The sequence below is a fragment of the Catharus ustulatus genome, chromosome 34 (genome assembly GCF_009819885.2).
Source record: "Catharus ustulatus isolate bCatUst1 chromosome 34, bCatUst1.pri.v2, whole genome shotgun sequence".
Taxonomy (NCBI): domain Eukaryota; kingdom Metazoa; phylum Chordata; class Aves; order Passeriformes; family Turdidae; genus Catharus; species Catharus ustulatus.
In genome coordinates this window covers 1,344,058-1,359,766 of record NC_046254.1, presented here as the reverse complement: position 1 = coordinate 1,359,766, position 15,709 = coordinate 1,344,058, and the positions used below count along the sequence as shown (strand labels likewise).

The following is a 15,709-nucleotide window of genomic DNA, read 5'->3' as shown; positions in this document are numbered from 1 at the left end:
TTTCCACCCAATCAGCTCAGCCCTTTCATTCGCGCCGCTCCTTTTTTCCCGCCTTTGGCTGTGCTCCGACCAATCAGCGCGCAGCGCGGGCGCTCTCAGCCAATCAGGAGCGAGGGGGCGGGGCTTTCCCGTGAGGGGAAGGGACCCGGAGCCTCCTCAGGAATGAACCGGCCCCAAAATGGCCAAAAATGTCCCAAAAATGCCCCAAAATTGCCCCAAAACCGGCACCGAACGCCCCAAGCCGCCTCACTCCGGCTCCAGCACTTTATTGAAACAACATTTTGGGGTCCATTTTTTTGAGGAGGGGGCTCAGCCCCCTCAATACTGCCCGAAAAAGAGGTGGGGGGGTCTCCAAATCCCCACACATATTGGGGAATTGAATTTTTTAAATTATTGAATCTCCCAAAAATGTGGGGAAATGGGAGTTAAAACAGGAATTTGGGGAGGTCTGAGGGGGTTTTGGGGGGCCCCCCCAAAAGCACAACAACATAGAAAGGAAAACGGGAATAAATGAGGATTTCGGGTCTTTCAAACCCCACAAAACCACTTTTAAATACATCACTACCCCTCAAAAAACCACTTAAAACCTTTGAAAACCCCCCCAAAAAAACGCAATAAAAGAAATAAAATTAAATCGAGGTTGCGGGGGGGGGTTCGATGCGTGAGGGGAGGCCCGACCCGCCTCACCAAAAAACCCGAAAAAAACCACTTTAAACGTTCCAAAACCCGGAAAAAAAGGTGAGTAAAGAGGGGAGGAAGGGAAATATTGGCAAAATTGAGATTTTTTGGGAGCTCAGACGATCATTTCCAGCTGCCGGGCGTACTCGATCACCTGCGTGGCCAATTCTGTCGAGGGGATCGGGGGATCCTCGGCCTTCTGCTGCCGCCCCCCAAAACTGTAATAGTTGGAAGGGCCTAGAACCCAACCCCGCTGGAAAAAAAAAGGGAAAATAAAAGGGTTTTATTTAATTTGAGGTGTTTGGGGTGAGATTTGAGAGGTTAAAGAGGATTTTTGGGGGGTTTGGGGGGATATCGGGGGGTCCTCGGCCTTCTGCTGCCTCCCCCCAAAACTGTAATAGTTGGAAGGGCCTAGAACCCAACCCCGCTGGAAAAAAAAGGGAAAATAAAAGGGTTTTATTTAATTTGAGGTGTTTGGGGTGGGATTTGGGGGATTTGAGGGGGATATTGGGGGGTTTGGGGTGGGATTTGGGGGTTTGGGGGGGGTTTTAGGGGGGATTTGGGGGGAATTTTGGGGGGTTTGAGGGGGATATTGGGGAATTTTTGGGGGATTTGAGGTGTTTGGGGTGAGGTTTGGGGGGATTTGGGGGGTTTAAAGGGGGTTTGAGGTGGGATTTGGGGTGTTTGAGGGGGATATTGGGGAATTTTGGGGGGATTTGAAGGGTTTGGGGTGAGATTTGGGTGGGATTTGGGGGGTTAAAGGGGGTTTGGGGTGGATATTGGGATGTTTGAGGGGGATATTGGGGAATTTTGGGGGATTTGAGGTGTTTAGGGTGGGATTTGAGGGGTTAAAGGGGGTTTGGGGTGGAAATTGGGGGATTTGGGGTGAATATTGAGGGGCTTTGGGGTTTTTTGGGGTGCTTTTAGGGGTGTTTCAGTCAGTTTTTAGGATGTTTTTGGGGTATTTTAGGGTATTTCAAAGATATTTTGGGGTGTTTCAGACAGTTTTTGGGTTATTTTGGGGTGTTTCAGGGTTATTTCAGTCAGTTTTTTGGGGTATTTTGGCGTATTTCAGGATTATTTTGGGGTGTTTCCATCAGGTTTTGGGCTGTTTCAGGCTGGTTTTGGGTTATTTTGTGTCATTTTTGGCTGTTTTTGTGTCTGTACCTTCTTGGCGCACTCGCTCATTTTCCGGGGTATTTCAGGGTTATTTCAGGCTGGTTTTGGGTTATTTTGGGCTGTTTCAGGGTTATTTCAGGATAGTTTTGGGTTATTTTGGGTCATTTTTGGCTGTTTTTGTGTCTGTACCTTCTTGGCGCACTCGCTCATTTTCCGGGGTATTTCAGGGTTATTTCAGGGTTATTTCAGTCACTTTTTTGGGTATTTCAGAGTTATTTCAGAGTTATTTTGGGCTGTTTCAGGTTATTTTGGGGGTATTTCAGGGTTATTTTGAGTTATTTCAGGGTTATTTCAGTCAGTTTTTAGGTTATTTTGGGTTATTTTGTGTCTGTACCTTCTTGGTGCACTCGCTCATTTTCTGGGTTATTTCAGGGTTATTTCAGTCAGGTTTTTTGGGTATTTCAGGATTATTTCAGGGTGATTTTTGGCTGTTTCAGGTTATTTTGGGGTGTTTCAGTCAGTTTTTGGGCTGTTTCAGGGTCATTTCAAGATTATTTCTGGGTTATTTTGTGTTATTTTGTCTGTACCTTCTTGGCGCACTCGCTCATCTTGTGGGGTATTTCAGGGTCATTTCAGGGTTATTTCAGTCAGGTTTTTGGTATTTCAGGGTTATTTCAGGCTGGTTTTGGGTTATTTTGGATTATTTTGGGCTGTTTCAGTCAATTTTTGGGATATTTTTGGCTGTTTTTGTGTCTGTACCTTCTTGGCGCACTCGCTCATTTCCCAGGGTATTTCACCGTTATTTCAGGGTTATTTTGGGTTATTTCAGTCAGTTTTTTTGGGTTATTTTGGGCTGTTTCAGGTTGTTTTGGGGCTGTTTTTGTGTTATTTTGTGTCTGTACCTTCTTGGCGTACTCGCTCATCTTCCTGGGCGAGCTGAAGAACAGGATCCGCGCGGCCTCGGGGAACAGGATCCGCTCGTACGCGGCCTCGATGCAGCCCGCGATCTCGTCCCTGGGGAGGGGAATTGGGGGGTTTGAGGGGGAAATTGGGGGGTTTGGGGGTGTCACAAGGGATTTAGGGGGGTCACAGGGGGATCCTGAGGGGGATTTGGGGGGTTTTGGGGGGGTTTTGGGGGGTTTGGGGCCTCGATGCAGCCCGCGATCTCGTCCCTGGGGAGGGGGATTGGGGGTTTGAGAGGGAAATTTGGGGGTTTGAGAGGGAAATTTGGGGGTTTGACAGGGAAATTGGGGGGTTTGAGGGGGTCACAGGGGATTTAGGGGGTCACAGGGGGATCCTGGGGGGAATTTGGGGGGTTTTGGGGGGAAATTGGGGGGTTTGGGGCCTCGATGCAGCCCGCGATCTCGTCCCTGGGGAGGGGGATTGGGGGGTTTGAGAGGGAAATTTGGGGGTTTGGGGGGTCACTGGTGGAAAATTGGGGAGTTTGGGGGGGGATTTGGGGGGTTTGAGGGGGAGTTTGGGGGATTTTGGGGGGGATTTGAGGAGTTTTGGGGGGGTCAGAGGGGATTTGAGAGAGAAATTTGGGGAGTTTGTGGGGGATTTGGGGGGAAATTTGGGGATTTGAGAGGGAAATTGGGGGGTTTGAGGAGGAAAATTTGGGATTGGAGGGGGATTTGGGAATTAGGGGGGGTTGAGGGAGAAATTTGGGGATTGGAGAAGGAAATTGGGGATTTTGGGGGGGCTCAGAGAGGATTTTGGGGAATTTGAGGGGGAAATTGGGGGATTTGAGAGGGGTTTGGGGGGGCTCAGAGGGGATTTTGAGGGGTTTGAGGGGAAATTTGGATTTTGGGGGGGTCAGAGAGGATTTTGGGGGGGTTGAGAGGGAAATTTGGGGAGTTTGGGGGGAAATTGGGGAGTTTGGGAGGGATTTGGGGGGGAAATTTGGGGATTTGGGGAGGAAATTGGGGGCTCAAAGGGGATTTTGGGAGAATATTGGGAGGTTTGAGGAGGAAATTTTGGGGTTTGAGAAGGAAATTTTGGGGTTTGAGGAGGAAATTTTGGGGTTTGAGAGGTTATGGGGGGCTCTCAGAGAGGATTTTAGGGGCAAAATTGGGAAATTTGGGAGAGGAGAGAAAAATTTTGGAGGATTTTGGGGTCCCAGATCTGAATGGAGAAGGTGGAGTTTGCCCAGGTGAGGATTTGGGGTGAATTTTGGGGAATTTTGGGATATTTGAGTGGGGATTTTGGGGTTTTTTGGGGTTCAGGAGGATTTTTGGGGTGAATTTTGTGGATTTTGGGGTGAATTTTGTGGATTTTGGGGTGAATTTTGGGGAATTTTGGGATATTTGAGTGGGGATTTTGGGGTTTTTTGGGGTTCAGGAGGATTTTTGGGGTGAATTTTGTGGATTTTGGGGTCTCTCACCTGATGGTGTCCAGCAGGATGTGGATGAAGAAGGTGGAGCTGAGCTCAGGTGAGGATTTGGGGACATTTATGGGGAATTTTGGGATATTTGAGTGGGGATTTTGGGGTTTTTTGGGGTTCAGGAGGATTTTTGGGGTGAATTTTGTGGATTTTGGGGTGAATTTTGTGGATTTTTGGGGTGAATTTTGTGGATTTTTGGGGTGAATTTTGTGGATTTTGGGATATTTGAGTGGGGATTTTGGGGTTTTTTGGGGTTCAGGAGGATTTTTGGGGTGAATTTTGTGGATTTTTGGGGTGAATTTTGTGGATTTTTGGGTTGAATTTTGTGGATTTTGGGGTCTCTCACCTGATGGTGTCCAGCAGGATGTCGATGAAGAAGGTGTAACTCTCAGCTGGGATGTTGCCCTTGGCCAGGAACACTTTGTTGTAGCTGCCTTCCATCAGGTACTGGGGAGAAAAATGCCAAAATTGGGAAAAAAATGACAAAATTGGGATAAAACATCCCAAAATTGGGATAAAATGACAAAATATGAGATAAAACAACCCCAAAATGGCATAAAATACCCCAAAAAATGGGATAAAACAACACAAAAATGGGATTAAAAAAATACCAAAATTGGGATAAAGCCACAAAATGTGGGATAATTCCTCTCAGGACCCCCCAGGACCCCCCAAATCCCCCCAGGACCCCCCAAATCCCCCTGAAATCCCCTCAGGACCCCCCCAAACCCTCCCCAAATCCCCCTCAGGACCCCCCCAGGACCCCATAAATCCCCCCCAAATCCCCCCCAAATCCCCTGAAATCTCCCCCAAACCTTCTCCAGGACCCCCCAAATCCCCCTGAAATCCCCTCAGGACCCCCCAAACCCTCCTCAAATCCCCTGAAATCCCCTCAGGACCCCCCCCAGGACCCCATAAATCCCCCAGGACCCCCAGATCTGCTCCAGGACCCCCCAAACCCCCCAGAACCCCCTCAAATCCCCTTCAGGACCCCCCAAATCCCCCTGAAATCCACTGAAATCCCCCCCCAGACCTGCTCCAGGACCCCCCCAAATCCCCCTCAGGACCCCCCAAACCCTCCCCAAATCCCCTTGAGATCCCCTCAGGACCCCCAAATCCCCCCCAGGACCCCCCAAACCCCCCCACCTGCTCCAGGGACACGGGGTGCCTGATGAACAGGTTGCCCTGGATGTCGGGGGCCGGCAGCCGCTCCAGCTCCGTGTGGAACTCGGCCACGCGGTTCTGGGACAGCAGGAACAGCAAATTCAGCCCCAGCAGCTGGTGCCGAGAGGCTGACTCGGGCAGCTCCTCCCTGAGGGGAAATCCAGAAAGTTCTGGAGGGTTCTGGGGTCAGGAGACCCCCAAATTCCCTCTGAGACCCCAAAAAATTCCCCCCAGGAACAGCAAATTCAGCCCCAGCAGCTGCTGCCAGCTCCTCTCTGAAGGAAAACCAGAATGTTCCAGAATGTTCCAGAAGGTTCCAGAAAGTTCTGAGGAGTTCTGGGGTCAGGAAACCTCCAAATTCTCACTGAGACTCCAAAAAATTCCCCCCAGGAGCAGCAAATTCAGCCCCAGTAAGTGGCACCAGTTTTTTCCTGAGAGAATTCCAGAATGTTCCAGAAAGTTCCAGAACATTCCAGAAGGTTCCAGAAGCTTCCAGAAGGTTCCAGAAGGTTCCAGAAAGTTCTGAAGGGTTCTGGGGTCAGGGGAGAACCCAGAGACCCCCAGAGATCCCAAGAAATTCCTCCCAGGAACAGCAAATTCAGCCCCAGGAGCTGCTGCCAGAATGTTCCAGAAGGTTCCAGAAGGTTCCAGAAGGTTTTGGGGTCTGGGGAGCACCCAGAGACCCCCAAAAATTTCCCCAAGAACAGCAAATTCAGCCCCAGCAGCTCCTCCCTGAAGGAATTCCAGAACATTCCAGAAGGTTCCAGAAGGTTCTGGAGGGTTCTGGGGTCAGGAAACCTCCAAATTCCCTCTGAGACCCCAAAAAATTCCCCCAGGAGGAGCAAATTCAGCCCCGGTAAGTGGCACCAGTTTTTTCCTGAGGCAATTCCAGAACATTCCAGAGAGTTCCAGAAAATTCCAGAAGGTTCCAGAATGTTCCAGAAGGTTCCAAAATATTCCAGAAAGTTCTGGAGGGTCCTGGGGTCAGGAGAGCACCCAGAGAGCCCCAGAGACCCCCAAAAATTCCTCCAGGCACAGCAAATTCAGCCCCAGCAGCTCTTCCCTGAGGGAATTCCAGAAAATTCCAGAAAAATCCAGAAGGTTCCAGAATGTTCTGAGGGGTTCTGGGGTCAGGAGACCCCCAAATTCCCTCTGAAACCCCAAAAAATTCCCCCCCAGGAACAACAAATTCAGCTCAGGCAGCTCCTCCCTGAGGGAATTCCAGAAAGTTCCAGAAAGTTCCAGAAAGTTCCAGAAAGTTCCAGAAAGTTCTGGGGGTTTCTGGGATTGGGGGAGCACCCAGAGACCCCCTGAGACCCCCAAAAATTCCCCCCAGGAGCAGCAAATTCAGCCCCAGCAGCTGGCACCAGCTCCTCCCTGAAGGAATTCCAGAATGTTCCAGAAAGTTCCAGAAGGTTCCAGAAGGTTCTGGGGTCAGGGAGCACCCAGAGACCCCCAGAGACCCCAAAAAATTCCTCCCAGGAGCAGCAAATTCAGCCCCAGCAGCTGCTGCCAGCTTGGGCAGCTCCTCCCTGAGGGGAATTCAGAACATTCCAGAAAGTTCCACAACATTCCAGAACATCCCAGAATGTTCCAGAAGGTTCTGAAGGTTTCTGGGGTCAGGAGAACCCCAAATTCCCTCTGAGACCCCAAAAAATTCCCCCCAGGAGCAGCAAATTCAGCCCCGGTAAGTGGCACCAGTTTTTTCCAGAGAATTCCAGAATATTCCAGAAAATTCAAAAAAATTTCAGAAATTTTCAGAAGGTTCCAGAAGGTTCCAGAATTCCAAAAATTCCCCAAATTTCCCCCCAGGAACAACAAATTCAGCCCCAGCAGCTCCTCCCTGAGGGGATTCCAGAACATTCCAGAACATTCAAAAAAAATTCAAAAAAATTCAAAAAAATTCCAGAAAAATTTAAAAAAATTCCAGAATATTCCAGAAAATTTGAAAAAATTTCAGAACATTCCAGAAGGTTCCAGAAGGTTCCAGAATTCCAAAAATTCCCCAAATTTCTCCCTGAAGGAATTCCAGAACATTCCAGAAAATTAAAAAAAAATCAAAAAAAATTCCAGAAAATCCAAAAAAAATTCCAAAAAAATTAAAAAAAAAATTCCAGAATATTCCAGAAAATTCAAAAAAAATTCAGAATATTCCAGAAGGTTCCAGAATTCCAAAAATTCCCCAAATTTCTCCCTGAGGGAATTCCAGAACATTCCAGAAAATTCAAAAAAATTCCAGAAATTTCCAGAAATTTCCAGAAAATTAAAAAAAAAATCCAGAAAAATTAAAAAAAAAAAATTCCAGAATATTCCAGAAAATTCAAAAAAATTCCAGAAGGTTCCAGAAGGTTCCAGAATTCAAAAAATTCCCCAAATTTCTCCCTGAGGGAATTCCAGAACATTCCAGAAAATTCAAAAAAAATCAAAAAAATTCCAGAAAATTCAAAAAAAATTCCAGAAAAATTCAAAAAAAATTCCAGAATATTCCAGAAAATTCAAAAAAAATTCAGAAAATTTCAGAAGGTTCCAGAAGGTTCCAGAATTCCACAAATTCCCCAAATTCCTCCCTGAGGGAATTCCAGAACATTCCAAAAAATTCCAGAAAATTCAAAAAAAATTCCAGAAAATTCAAAAAAAATTCCAGAAAAATTAAAAAAAAAATTTCCAGAATATTCCAGAAAATTCAAAATAATTTCAGAAATTTTCAGAAGGTTCCAGAAGGTTCCAGAATTCCAAAAATTCCCCAAATTCCCCCCCAGGAACAACAAATTCAGCTCAGGCAGCTCCTCCCTGAGGGAATTCCAGAACATTCCAGAACATTCAAAAAAATTCCAGGAAATTCTAAAATATTCCAGAAAATTAAAAAAAAAAAATCCAAAAAAATTTAAAAAAATTCCAGAAAAATTAAAAAAATTTCCAGAATATTCCAGAAAATTCAAAAAAATTTCAGAACATTTCAGAAGGTTCCAGAAGGTTCCAGAATTCCAAAAATTCCCCAAATTTCTCCCTGAGAGAATTCCAGAACATTCCAGAAAATTCAAAAAAAATCAAAAAAATTCCAGAAAATTCAAAAAAAATTACAGAAAAATTAAAAAAGAATTCCAGAATATTCCAGAAAATTCAAAAAAATTTCTGAACATTTCAGAAGGTTCCAGAAGGTTCCAGAATCCCAAAAATTCCCCAAATTTCTCCCTGAGGGAATTCCAGAACATTCCAGAAAATTAAAAAAAAATTTAAAAATATTCCAGAAAATTCAAAAAAAAATCCAGAAAAAATTCCAAAAAAAATTCCAGAATATTCCAGAAAATTCAAAAAAATTCCAGAAAATTTCAGAAGGTTCCAGAAGGTTCCAAAATTCCAAAAATTCCCCAAATTTCTCCCTGAGGGAATTCCAGAACATTCCAGAACATTCAAAAAAATTCCAGAAAATTCCAGAAATTTCCAGAAAATTAAAAAAAAATTCCAGAAAAATTTTTAAAACAATTCCAGAATATTCCAGAAAATTCAAAAAAATTTCAGAAAATTTCAGAAGATTCCAGAAGATTCCAGAATTCCAAAAATTCCTCAAATTTCTCCCTGAGGGAATTCCAGAACATTCCAGAAAATTTAAAAAAAATTCCAGGAAATTAAAAAAAAAATTCCAGAAAAATTAAAAAAAAAAATTCCAGAATATTCCAGAAAATTCAAAAAAATTCCAGAACATTTCAGAAGGTTCCAGAAGGTTCCAGAATTCAAAAAATTCCCCAAATTTCTCCCTGAGGGAATTCCAGAACATTCCAGAAAATTCAAAAAAAATCAAAAAAATTCCAGAATACTAAAAAAAAATTCCAGAAAAATTTAAAAAAAAAATTTCCAGAATATTCCAGAAAATTCAAAAAAATTTCAGAAAATTCCAGAAGGTTCCAGAAGGTTCCAAAATTCCAAAAATTCCCCAATTTCTCCCTGAGGGAATTCCAGAACATTCCAGAAAATTCAAAAAAAATCAAAAAAATTCCAGAAAATTAAAAAAAAAATTCCAAAAAAATTCCAAAAAAAATTCCAGAATATTCCAGAAAAATCCAAAAAATTTCAGAAAATATCAGAAGGTTCCAGAAGGTTCCAGAATTCCAAAAATTCCCCAAATTTCTCCCTGAGGGAATTCCAGAACATTCCAGAAAATTCAAAAAAAATCAAAAAAATTCCAGAAAATTAAAAAAAAAATTCCAAAAAAATTCCAAAAAAAATTCCAGAATATTCCAGAAAAATCCAAAAAATTTCAGAAAATATCAGAAGGTTCCAGAAGGTTCCAGAATTCCAAAAATTCCCCAAATTTCTCCCTGAGGGAATTCCAGAACATTCCAGAAAATTCAAAAAAAATCAAAAAAATTCCAGAAAATTCAAAAAAAATTACAGAAAAATTAGAAAAAAAATTCCAGAATATTCCAGAAAATTCAAAAAAATTTCAGAATATTTCAGAAGGTTCCAGAATTCCAAAAATTCCCCAAATTTCTCCCTGAGGGAATTCCAGAAAATTCAAAAAAATTCCAAAAAAATTCAAAAAAAATTCAAAAAAAATTTAAAAAAATTCCAGAAAAATTAAAAAAAATTTCCAGAATATTCTAGAAAATTCAAAAAAAATTCAGAAAATTTCAGAAGGTTCCAGAATTCAAAAAATTCCCCAAATTTCTCCCTGAGGGAATTCCAGAACATTCCAGAAAATTCAAAAAAAATTAAAAAAAATTCCAGAAAATTCAAAAAAAATTCAAAAAAAATTCCAAAAAAAATTCCAGAATATTCCAGAAAATTCAAAAAAATTTCAGAATATTTCAGAATGTTCCAGAAGGTTCCAGAATTCCCCAAATTCCCCCCCAGGCTCACTTGTAATCGAAATAATAACACTTGAGCTGGGCCATGTAGCGCTCAAAGGAGGGAATGTCCTTCCTCAGGATGCTCCACTGGGCTCCAATCTCCAAAATATCACCTAAAAAATAAAATTAAATTAAATTTAAATTAAAATTAATTTTTAAAAAATTAAATTTGGGGGTTTGGGGGGTTTTAAATGGAATTTTTGGGGTTTTTTTGGGGTTTTAAATGGGATTTTTTGGGATTTTAAATGGATTTTAAGTGGATTTTAAATTGAATTTTAAATGGATTTTAAATAGGAATTTAAATGGGAATTTAAATGGGATTTTGAGGATTTTAAATGGGATTTTAAATGAACTTTAAATGGGATTTTAAATGGGATTTTAAATGGGATTTTGAGGATTTATTTTAAATGGGATTTTAATGGGATTTTAAATGGATTTTAAATGGGATTTTAAATGGGATTTTGGGGGTTTAAATTGTATTTTAAATAGGAATTTAAATGGGATTTTAAATGGATTTTAAATTGAATTTTAAATGGGATTTTAAATGGGATTTTTGGGGATTTTTTTTTATTTTAAATGGAATTTTAAATGGGATTTTAAATGGGATTTTGGGGGATTTTAAATGGAATTTTGGGGATTTAAATGGGATTTTGAATGGGAATTTAAATGGGGTTTTAAATGGGATCTTGGGGATTTTTTTTATTTTAAATGGGATTTTGGGGGTTTAAATTGAATTTTAAATGGGAATTTAAATGGGATTTTGGGGATTCAAATGGGATTTTAAATAGGATGTTAGGAGTTTTAAATAAAACTATAAATGGGATTTTGAATGGAATTTTAAATGAGATTTTTGAGAATTTTTTTTGGGATTTTAAATGGGATTTTGGGGATTTTAATTGGGATTTTAAATGGGATTTTAAATAGGAATTTAAATGGGATTTTGGGGGAATTTGAATGGGATTTTAAATGGCATTTTAAATGGGATTTTAAATGGGATTTTGGGGGGTTTAAATTGCATTTTAAATGGCATTTTAAATGGGATTTTAAATGGAATTTAAATGGGATTTAAAATGGATTTTAAATGGGATTTTAAATGGGATTTTGGGGACTTTTTTGGATTTTAAATGGGATTTTGGGGGTTTAAATTGAATTTTAAATGGGATTTTAAATGGGAATTTAAATGGGATTTTCTTTTATTTTAAATGGGATTTTTGGGGAAATTAAATGGGATTTTAAATGGGAATTTAAATGGGATTTTTCGGATTTAAAATGGGATTTTAAATGGGATTTTTGGGCATTTTAAATGGGATTTTAAATTGGATTTTGAATGGGATTTTTTTTTATTTTAAATGGGATTTTTGGGGATTTTAATGGGATTTTGGGGATTTTAAATGGGATTTTAAATGGGATTTAAATGGGATTTTGGGGGTTTTAAATGGGATTTTAAATGGAATTTTGGGGGAATTTAAATGGGATTTTAAATGGGATTTTAAATGGGATTTTGGAGATTTTAAATGGGATTTTGGGGGTTTAAATTGTATTTTAAATAGGAATTTAAATGGGATTTTAAATGGGATTTAAATGGGATTTAAATGGGAATTTAAATGGGATTTTAAGTGGGATTTTAAATGGGATTTTAAATGGGATTTTAAATGGGAATTTAAAAGGGATTTTGGGGGAATTTGAATGGGATTTAAATGGGATTTAAATGGGATTTAAAATGGGATTTTGAGGTTTTAAATTGTATTTTAAATGCCATTTTAAATGGGAATTTAAATGGGATTTTGGGGATTTAAAAGGGATTTTAAATAGAATTTTGGGGGTTTAAATGCAATTTAAAATGGGATTTTGGGGGTTTAAATTGAATTTTAAATGGGATTTTAAATGGCATTTTAAATGGCATTTTAGGAGTTTTAAATGGGATTTAAATGGAATTTTGGGAGATTTTAAATGGGATTTTAAATGGCATTTTAAATGGAATTTTTAATGGAACTTTTGGGGATTTTAATTGGGATTTTAATTGGGATTTTAAATGGGATTTTAAATGGGATTTTAAATGGAATTTTTGGGGGTTTTAATTGGGATTTTAATTGGGATTTTAAATGGGATTTTAAATGGGATTTTAAATGGGATTTTAAATGGGATTTTAAATGGGAATTTGGGGATTTTCTTTTATTTTAAATGGGATTTTTGGGGAAATTAAATGGGATTTTAAATGGGATTTTAAATGGGATTTTAAATGAGAATTTAAATGGGATTTTGGGGATTTAAATGGGATTTTAAATGGGATTTTGGGGATTTTTTGGGGATTTTAAATGGGATTTTTGGGATTTAAATGGGATTTTAAATGGAATTTTGGGGCCATTTTTGGGTTGATTTTGGCCAGATTTTTTGGGCCATTTTTGGATTATTTTGTGCAGATTTTTAGGATGATTTTGATCCATTTTTGGGTGGATTTTGGTCATTTTTGGGGCACTCACGAGCCAGCAGCAGCTGCTGTTTGGTCATGGAAGAACCAGAAGTTGGCAGGAAATTCAGATCCAGCAGAGCCACCTGGGGAGGGAAAATTTGGGGAGATTTTTGGGGGTCCCAAAAGGAATTTTGGAGACCTTGGTGTCCCTTCCCCAACCCTGATTCACCCTTTAATTAAAATTTCTGACTAATTAAAGGTTGGGAGTTAATTGATGTTTGTAACTCCAGCAGGAAATGAGGGAGGGGAGTTTGGGATGTCCCAAAAATCCCAAAAATTTGGGATTTCCACCTCAATTTTCCCCCCTCAGGAATCCCAAAATTGGGTTTAAACCCCCCCAAAAAATCCAAAAATCTTCTCAGAATCACAAAATCACCCCAAAAATCCTCTCAGAATCACAAAAATTCTGTCAGAATCTCCCAAAAATTCAGTCAGAACCCCAAAAAATCCTCTCAGAATCACAAAAATCACCCCAAAAATCCCCTCAGAATCACAAAAATCCCTTCAGATGCCCCAAAAATTTTCTCAGAACCCCAAAAAATCCTCTCAGAACCCCAAAAAATCCTCTCAGAACCCAAAAAATTATCTCAGAATCCTAAAAATTCTCTCAGAACCCCAAAAATCCTCTCAGAACCCAAAAAATTCTGTCAGAATCCCCAAAATTCCTCTCAGAACCCCAAAAATCCACTCAGAACCCCAAAAAATCTTCTCAGAACCCCCCAAAAATCCTCTCAGAATCCAAAAAATTATCTCAGAATCCTAAAAATTATCTCAGAATCTTAAAAATCCTCTCAGAGCCCCCCAAAAATCCCCTCAGAACCCAAAAAATTCTGTCAGATCCCCCAAAAATCGTCTCAGAATCACAAAAATCCTTTCAGAACCCAAAAAATTATCTCAGAATCCCAAAACTCCTCTCAGAACCACAAAAATTCTGTCAGAATCCCCAAAAAATCCTCTCAGAATCACAAAAATCACCCCAAAAATCCCCTCAGAATCCCAAAAATCCCTTCAGATCCCCCAAAAATTTTCTCAGAGCCCCAAAAAATCTTCTCAGAACCCAAAAAATCCACTCAGAACCCCCAAAAATTCTCTCAGAGCCCAAAAAATTATCTCAGAATCCTAAAAATTCTCTCAGAACACCCAAAAATCCTCTCAGAGCCCCAAAAATCTCCTTAGAACCCCAAAATTCCTCTCAGAACCCCAAAAAATTATCTCAGAACCCCAAAAATCCTCTCAGAATCCCCCAAAAAATTCTGTCAGACCCCAAAAAATCCTCTCAGAACCCCAAAAAATCCTCTCAGAACCCAAAAAATCATCTCAGAATCTTAAAAATCCTCTCAGAGCCCCAAAAATCTCCTTAGAACCCCCAAAATTCCTCTCAGAATCCTGAAAATCTTCTCAGAACCCCAAAAATCTTTTCAGAACCCCAAAAAATCTTCTCAGAATCCCAAAAAATCTTCTGAGAACCCCAAAAATCCTCTCAGATCCCCCCCAAAAATTTCCTCAAACCCCCTCAGAACCCCCCAAAAATTCTCTCAGAGCCCCAAAAAATCCTCTCAGTTCCCCCCAAAATCCCCTCAGATCCCCCAAAATCTCCTCAGACCCTCCCCAAATCCCCTCAGAACCCCAAAAAACCATCTCAGACCCCTCCCCAAAATCCCCTCAGAACCCCAAAAATTCTGTCAGCCCCCCCCAAACCTCCTCAGACCCCCCAAAAATCTTCTCAGAACCCCAAAAAATCCTCTCAGACCCCTCCCCAAATCCCCTCAGAATCCCAAAAATCCTCTTAGACCCCCTCAAAAATTTTCTCAGAGCACAAAAAAAATCCCCTCAGACCCCCCCAAAATCTTCTCAGATCCCTCCCAAACCCACTCAACCCCCCCAAATCCCCTCACAACCCCAAAAATCCCTTCAGACCCCCCCAAAAAATCCCCTCAGATCCCCGAAAAAATTCTCTCAGAACCCCAAAAGATCCTCTCAGGCCCCCCAAATCCCTTCAGAACCCCCAAAAAATCGCAGACCTCCCAAAAATCCGCTCAGACCCCCCCAAAAACTCCCTCAGAACCCCAAAAATTCTGTCAGATCCCCCAAAAATCTTCACAGAATCTCAAAAATTCTCTCAGACCCCCTCAAAAATTCTCTCAGAGCCCCAAAAAATCCTCTCAGATCCCTCCCAAAAATCTCCTCAGAACCCCCAAAATTCTGTCAGACCCCTCCCAAAAATCTCCTCAGAACCCCCAAAATTCTGTCAGACCCCTCCCAAAAATCCCCTCAGAACCCCAAAAATTCTGTCAGCCCCCCCCAAACCTCCTCAGACCCCCCAAAAATATTCTCAGAACCCCAAAAAATCCTCTCAGAACCCCCAAAAATCCCCTCAAACCCCCTCAGACCCCTCCCCAAAATCCCCTCAGACCCCCTCAGACCCCTCCCCAAACCCCCTCAGACACCCCAAAAATCCCCTCAGAACCCCCCCAAACCCCCTCAGACCCCTCCTCAAACCCCCTCAGACCCCTAAAATCCCCTCAGAACCCCAAAAATCCCCTCAGCCCCCCCCAAATCCCCTCAGACCCCTCCCCAAAATCCCCTCAGCCCCCCTCAGACCCCTCACCCCCCTCACCCCCCTCACCTTGAGCCTGCCCAGCGCCTCCCCGCACTTGGCCAGGTTGGGACTTTTCCTTCCCCACTCTCCCTTGAGCTGCTCGTAGAGCCCGGCCGCGGCTCTCAGGCCTCCCCCTCCGCCTCCCCCGGGCCCCGCCAGCCCCGGGCCCGTCCCGGCCGCGGCCCCGGCCCCGTTCGGCACCGCCATGACTGCGCGGCAACGCGACACTGCCGCAAAGCGAGCGCGCTTTGCGACCGTCACCGCGGCAACGCCGCCGCGCCGCGCTTTACGGTATTTCCCCCTCCCCGCGCGGCTTCCGGTGGGGGTGTCGTCATGGCAACGAGCGGCGCTGCCGCTGGAGCGGGAATTACCATGGTAACGCGGCGCTTTACGGCAGCGCCGCCTTTGAGGGCGGCCCGCCAGAGTTTGGGCCCCTGGGAAGGGTTTTG

At 42.1% G+C, this 15,709-nt stretch overlaps 1 protein-coding gene across 2 annotated transcripts; it reads right to left on the bottom strand.

The window, feature by feature from the left end:
* Positions 1 to 250: 250 nt before the first annotated feature.
* On the bottom strand, positions 251 to 15,483 carry PSMD8 (proteasome 26S subunit, non-ATPase 8). 2 transcript variants are annotated; one of them, XM_033083929.2, is made up of 8 exons: positions 15,288 to 15,483; positions 12,672 to 12,744; positions 10,202 to 10,304; positions 5,327 to 5,492; positions 4,527 to 4,627; positions 2,700 to 2,811; positions 1,049 to 1,105; positions 251 to 874 (listed from the first exon to the last, which is right to left on the bottom strand). In XM_033083929.2, exons 1-8 carry the CDS (start codon positions 15,465 to 15,467, stop codon positions 794 to 796), a joined length of 873 nt encoding a protein of 290 aa, XP_032939820.1. In that variant the 5' UTR covers positions 15,468 to 15,483; the 3' UTR covers positions 251 to 793. The 2 variants fall into 2 exon arrangements, with proteins under 2 accessions (XP_032939820.1, XP_032939821.1); XM_033083930.2 differs by lacking the exon at positions 1,049 to 1,105 and having other exon boundaries at positions 251 to 931.
* Positions 15,484 to 15,709: the final 226 nt, after the last annotated feature.

Excerpts from the sequence above, each read along its gene's own strand:
- PSMD8 (XM_033083929.2), bottom strand. The coding sequence starts at position 15,467 with ATGGCGGTGCCGAACGGGGCCGGGGCCGCGGCCGGGACGGGCCCGGGG. Across the intron at positions 10,305-12,671 it reads ACAGCAGCTGCTGCTGGCTC|GTGATATTTTGGAGATTGGA; the intron begins GTGAGTGCCCCA and ends TTTATTTTTTAG. Across the intron at positions 2,812-4,526 it reads ATCCTGCTGGACACCATCAG|GGACGAGATCGCGGGCTGCA; the intron begins GTGAGAGACCCC and ends TCCCCTCCCCAG.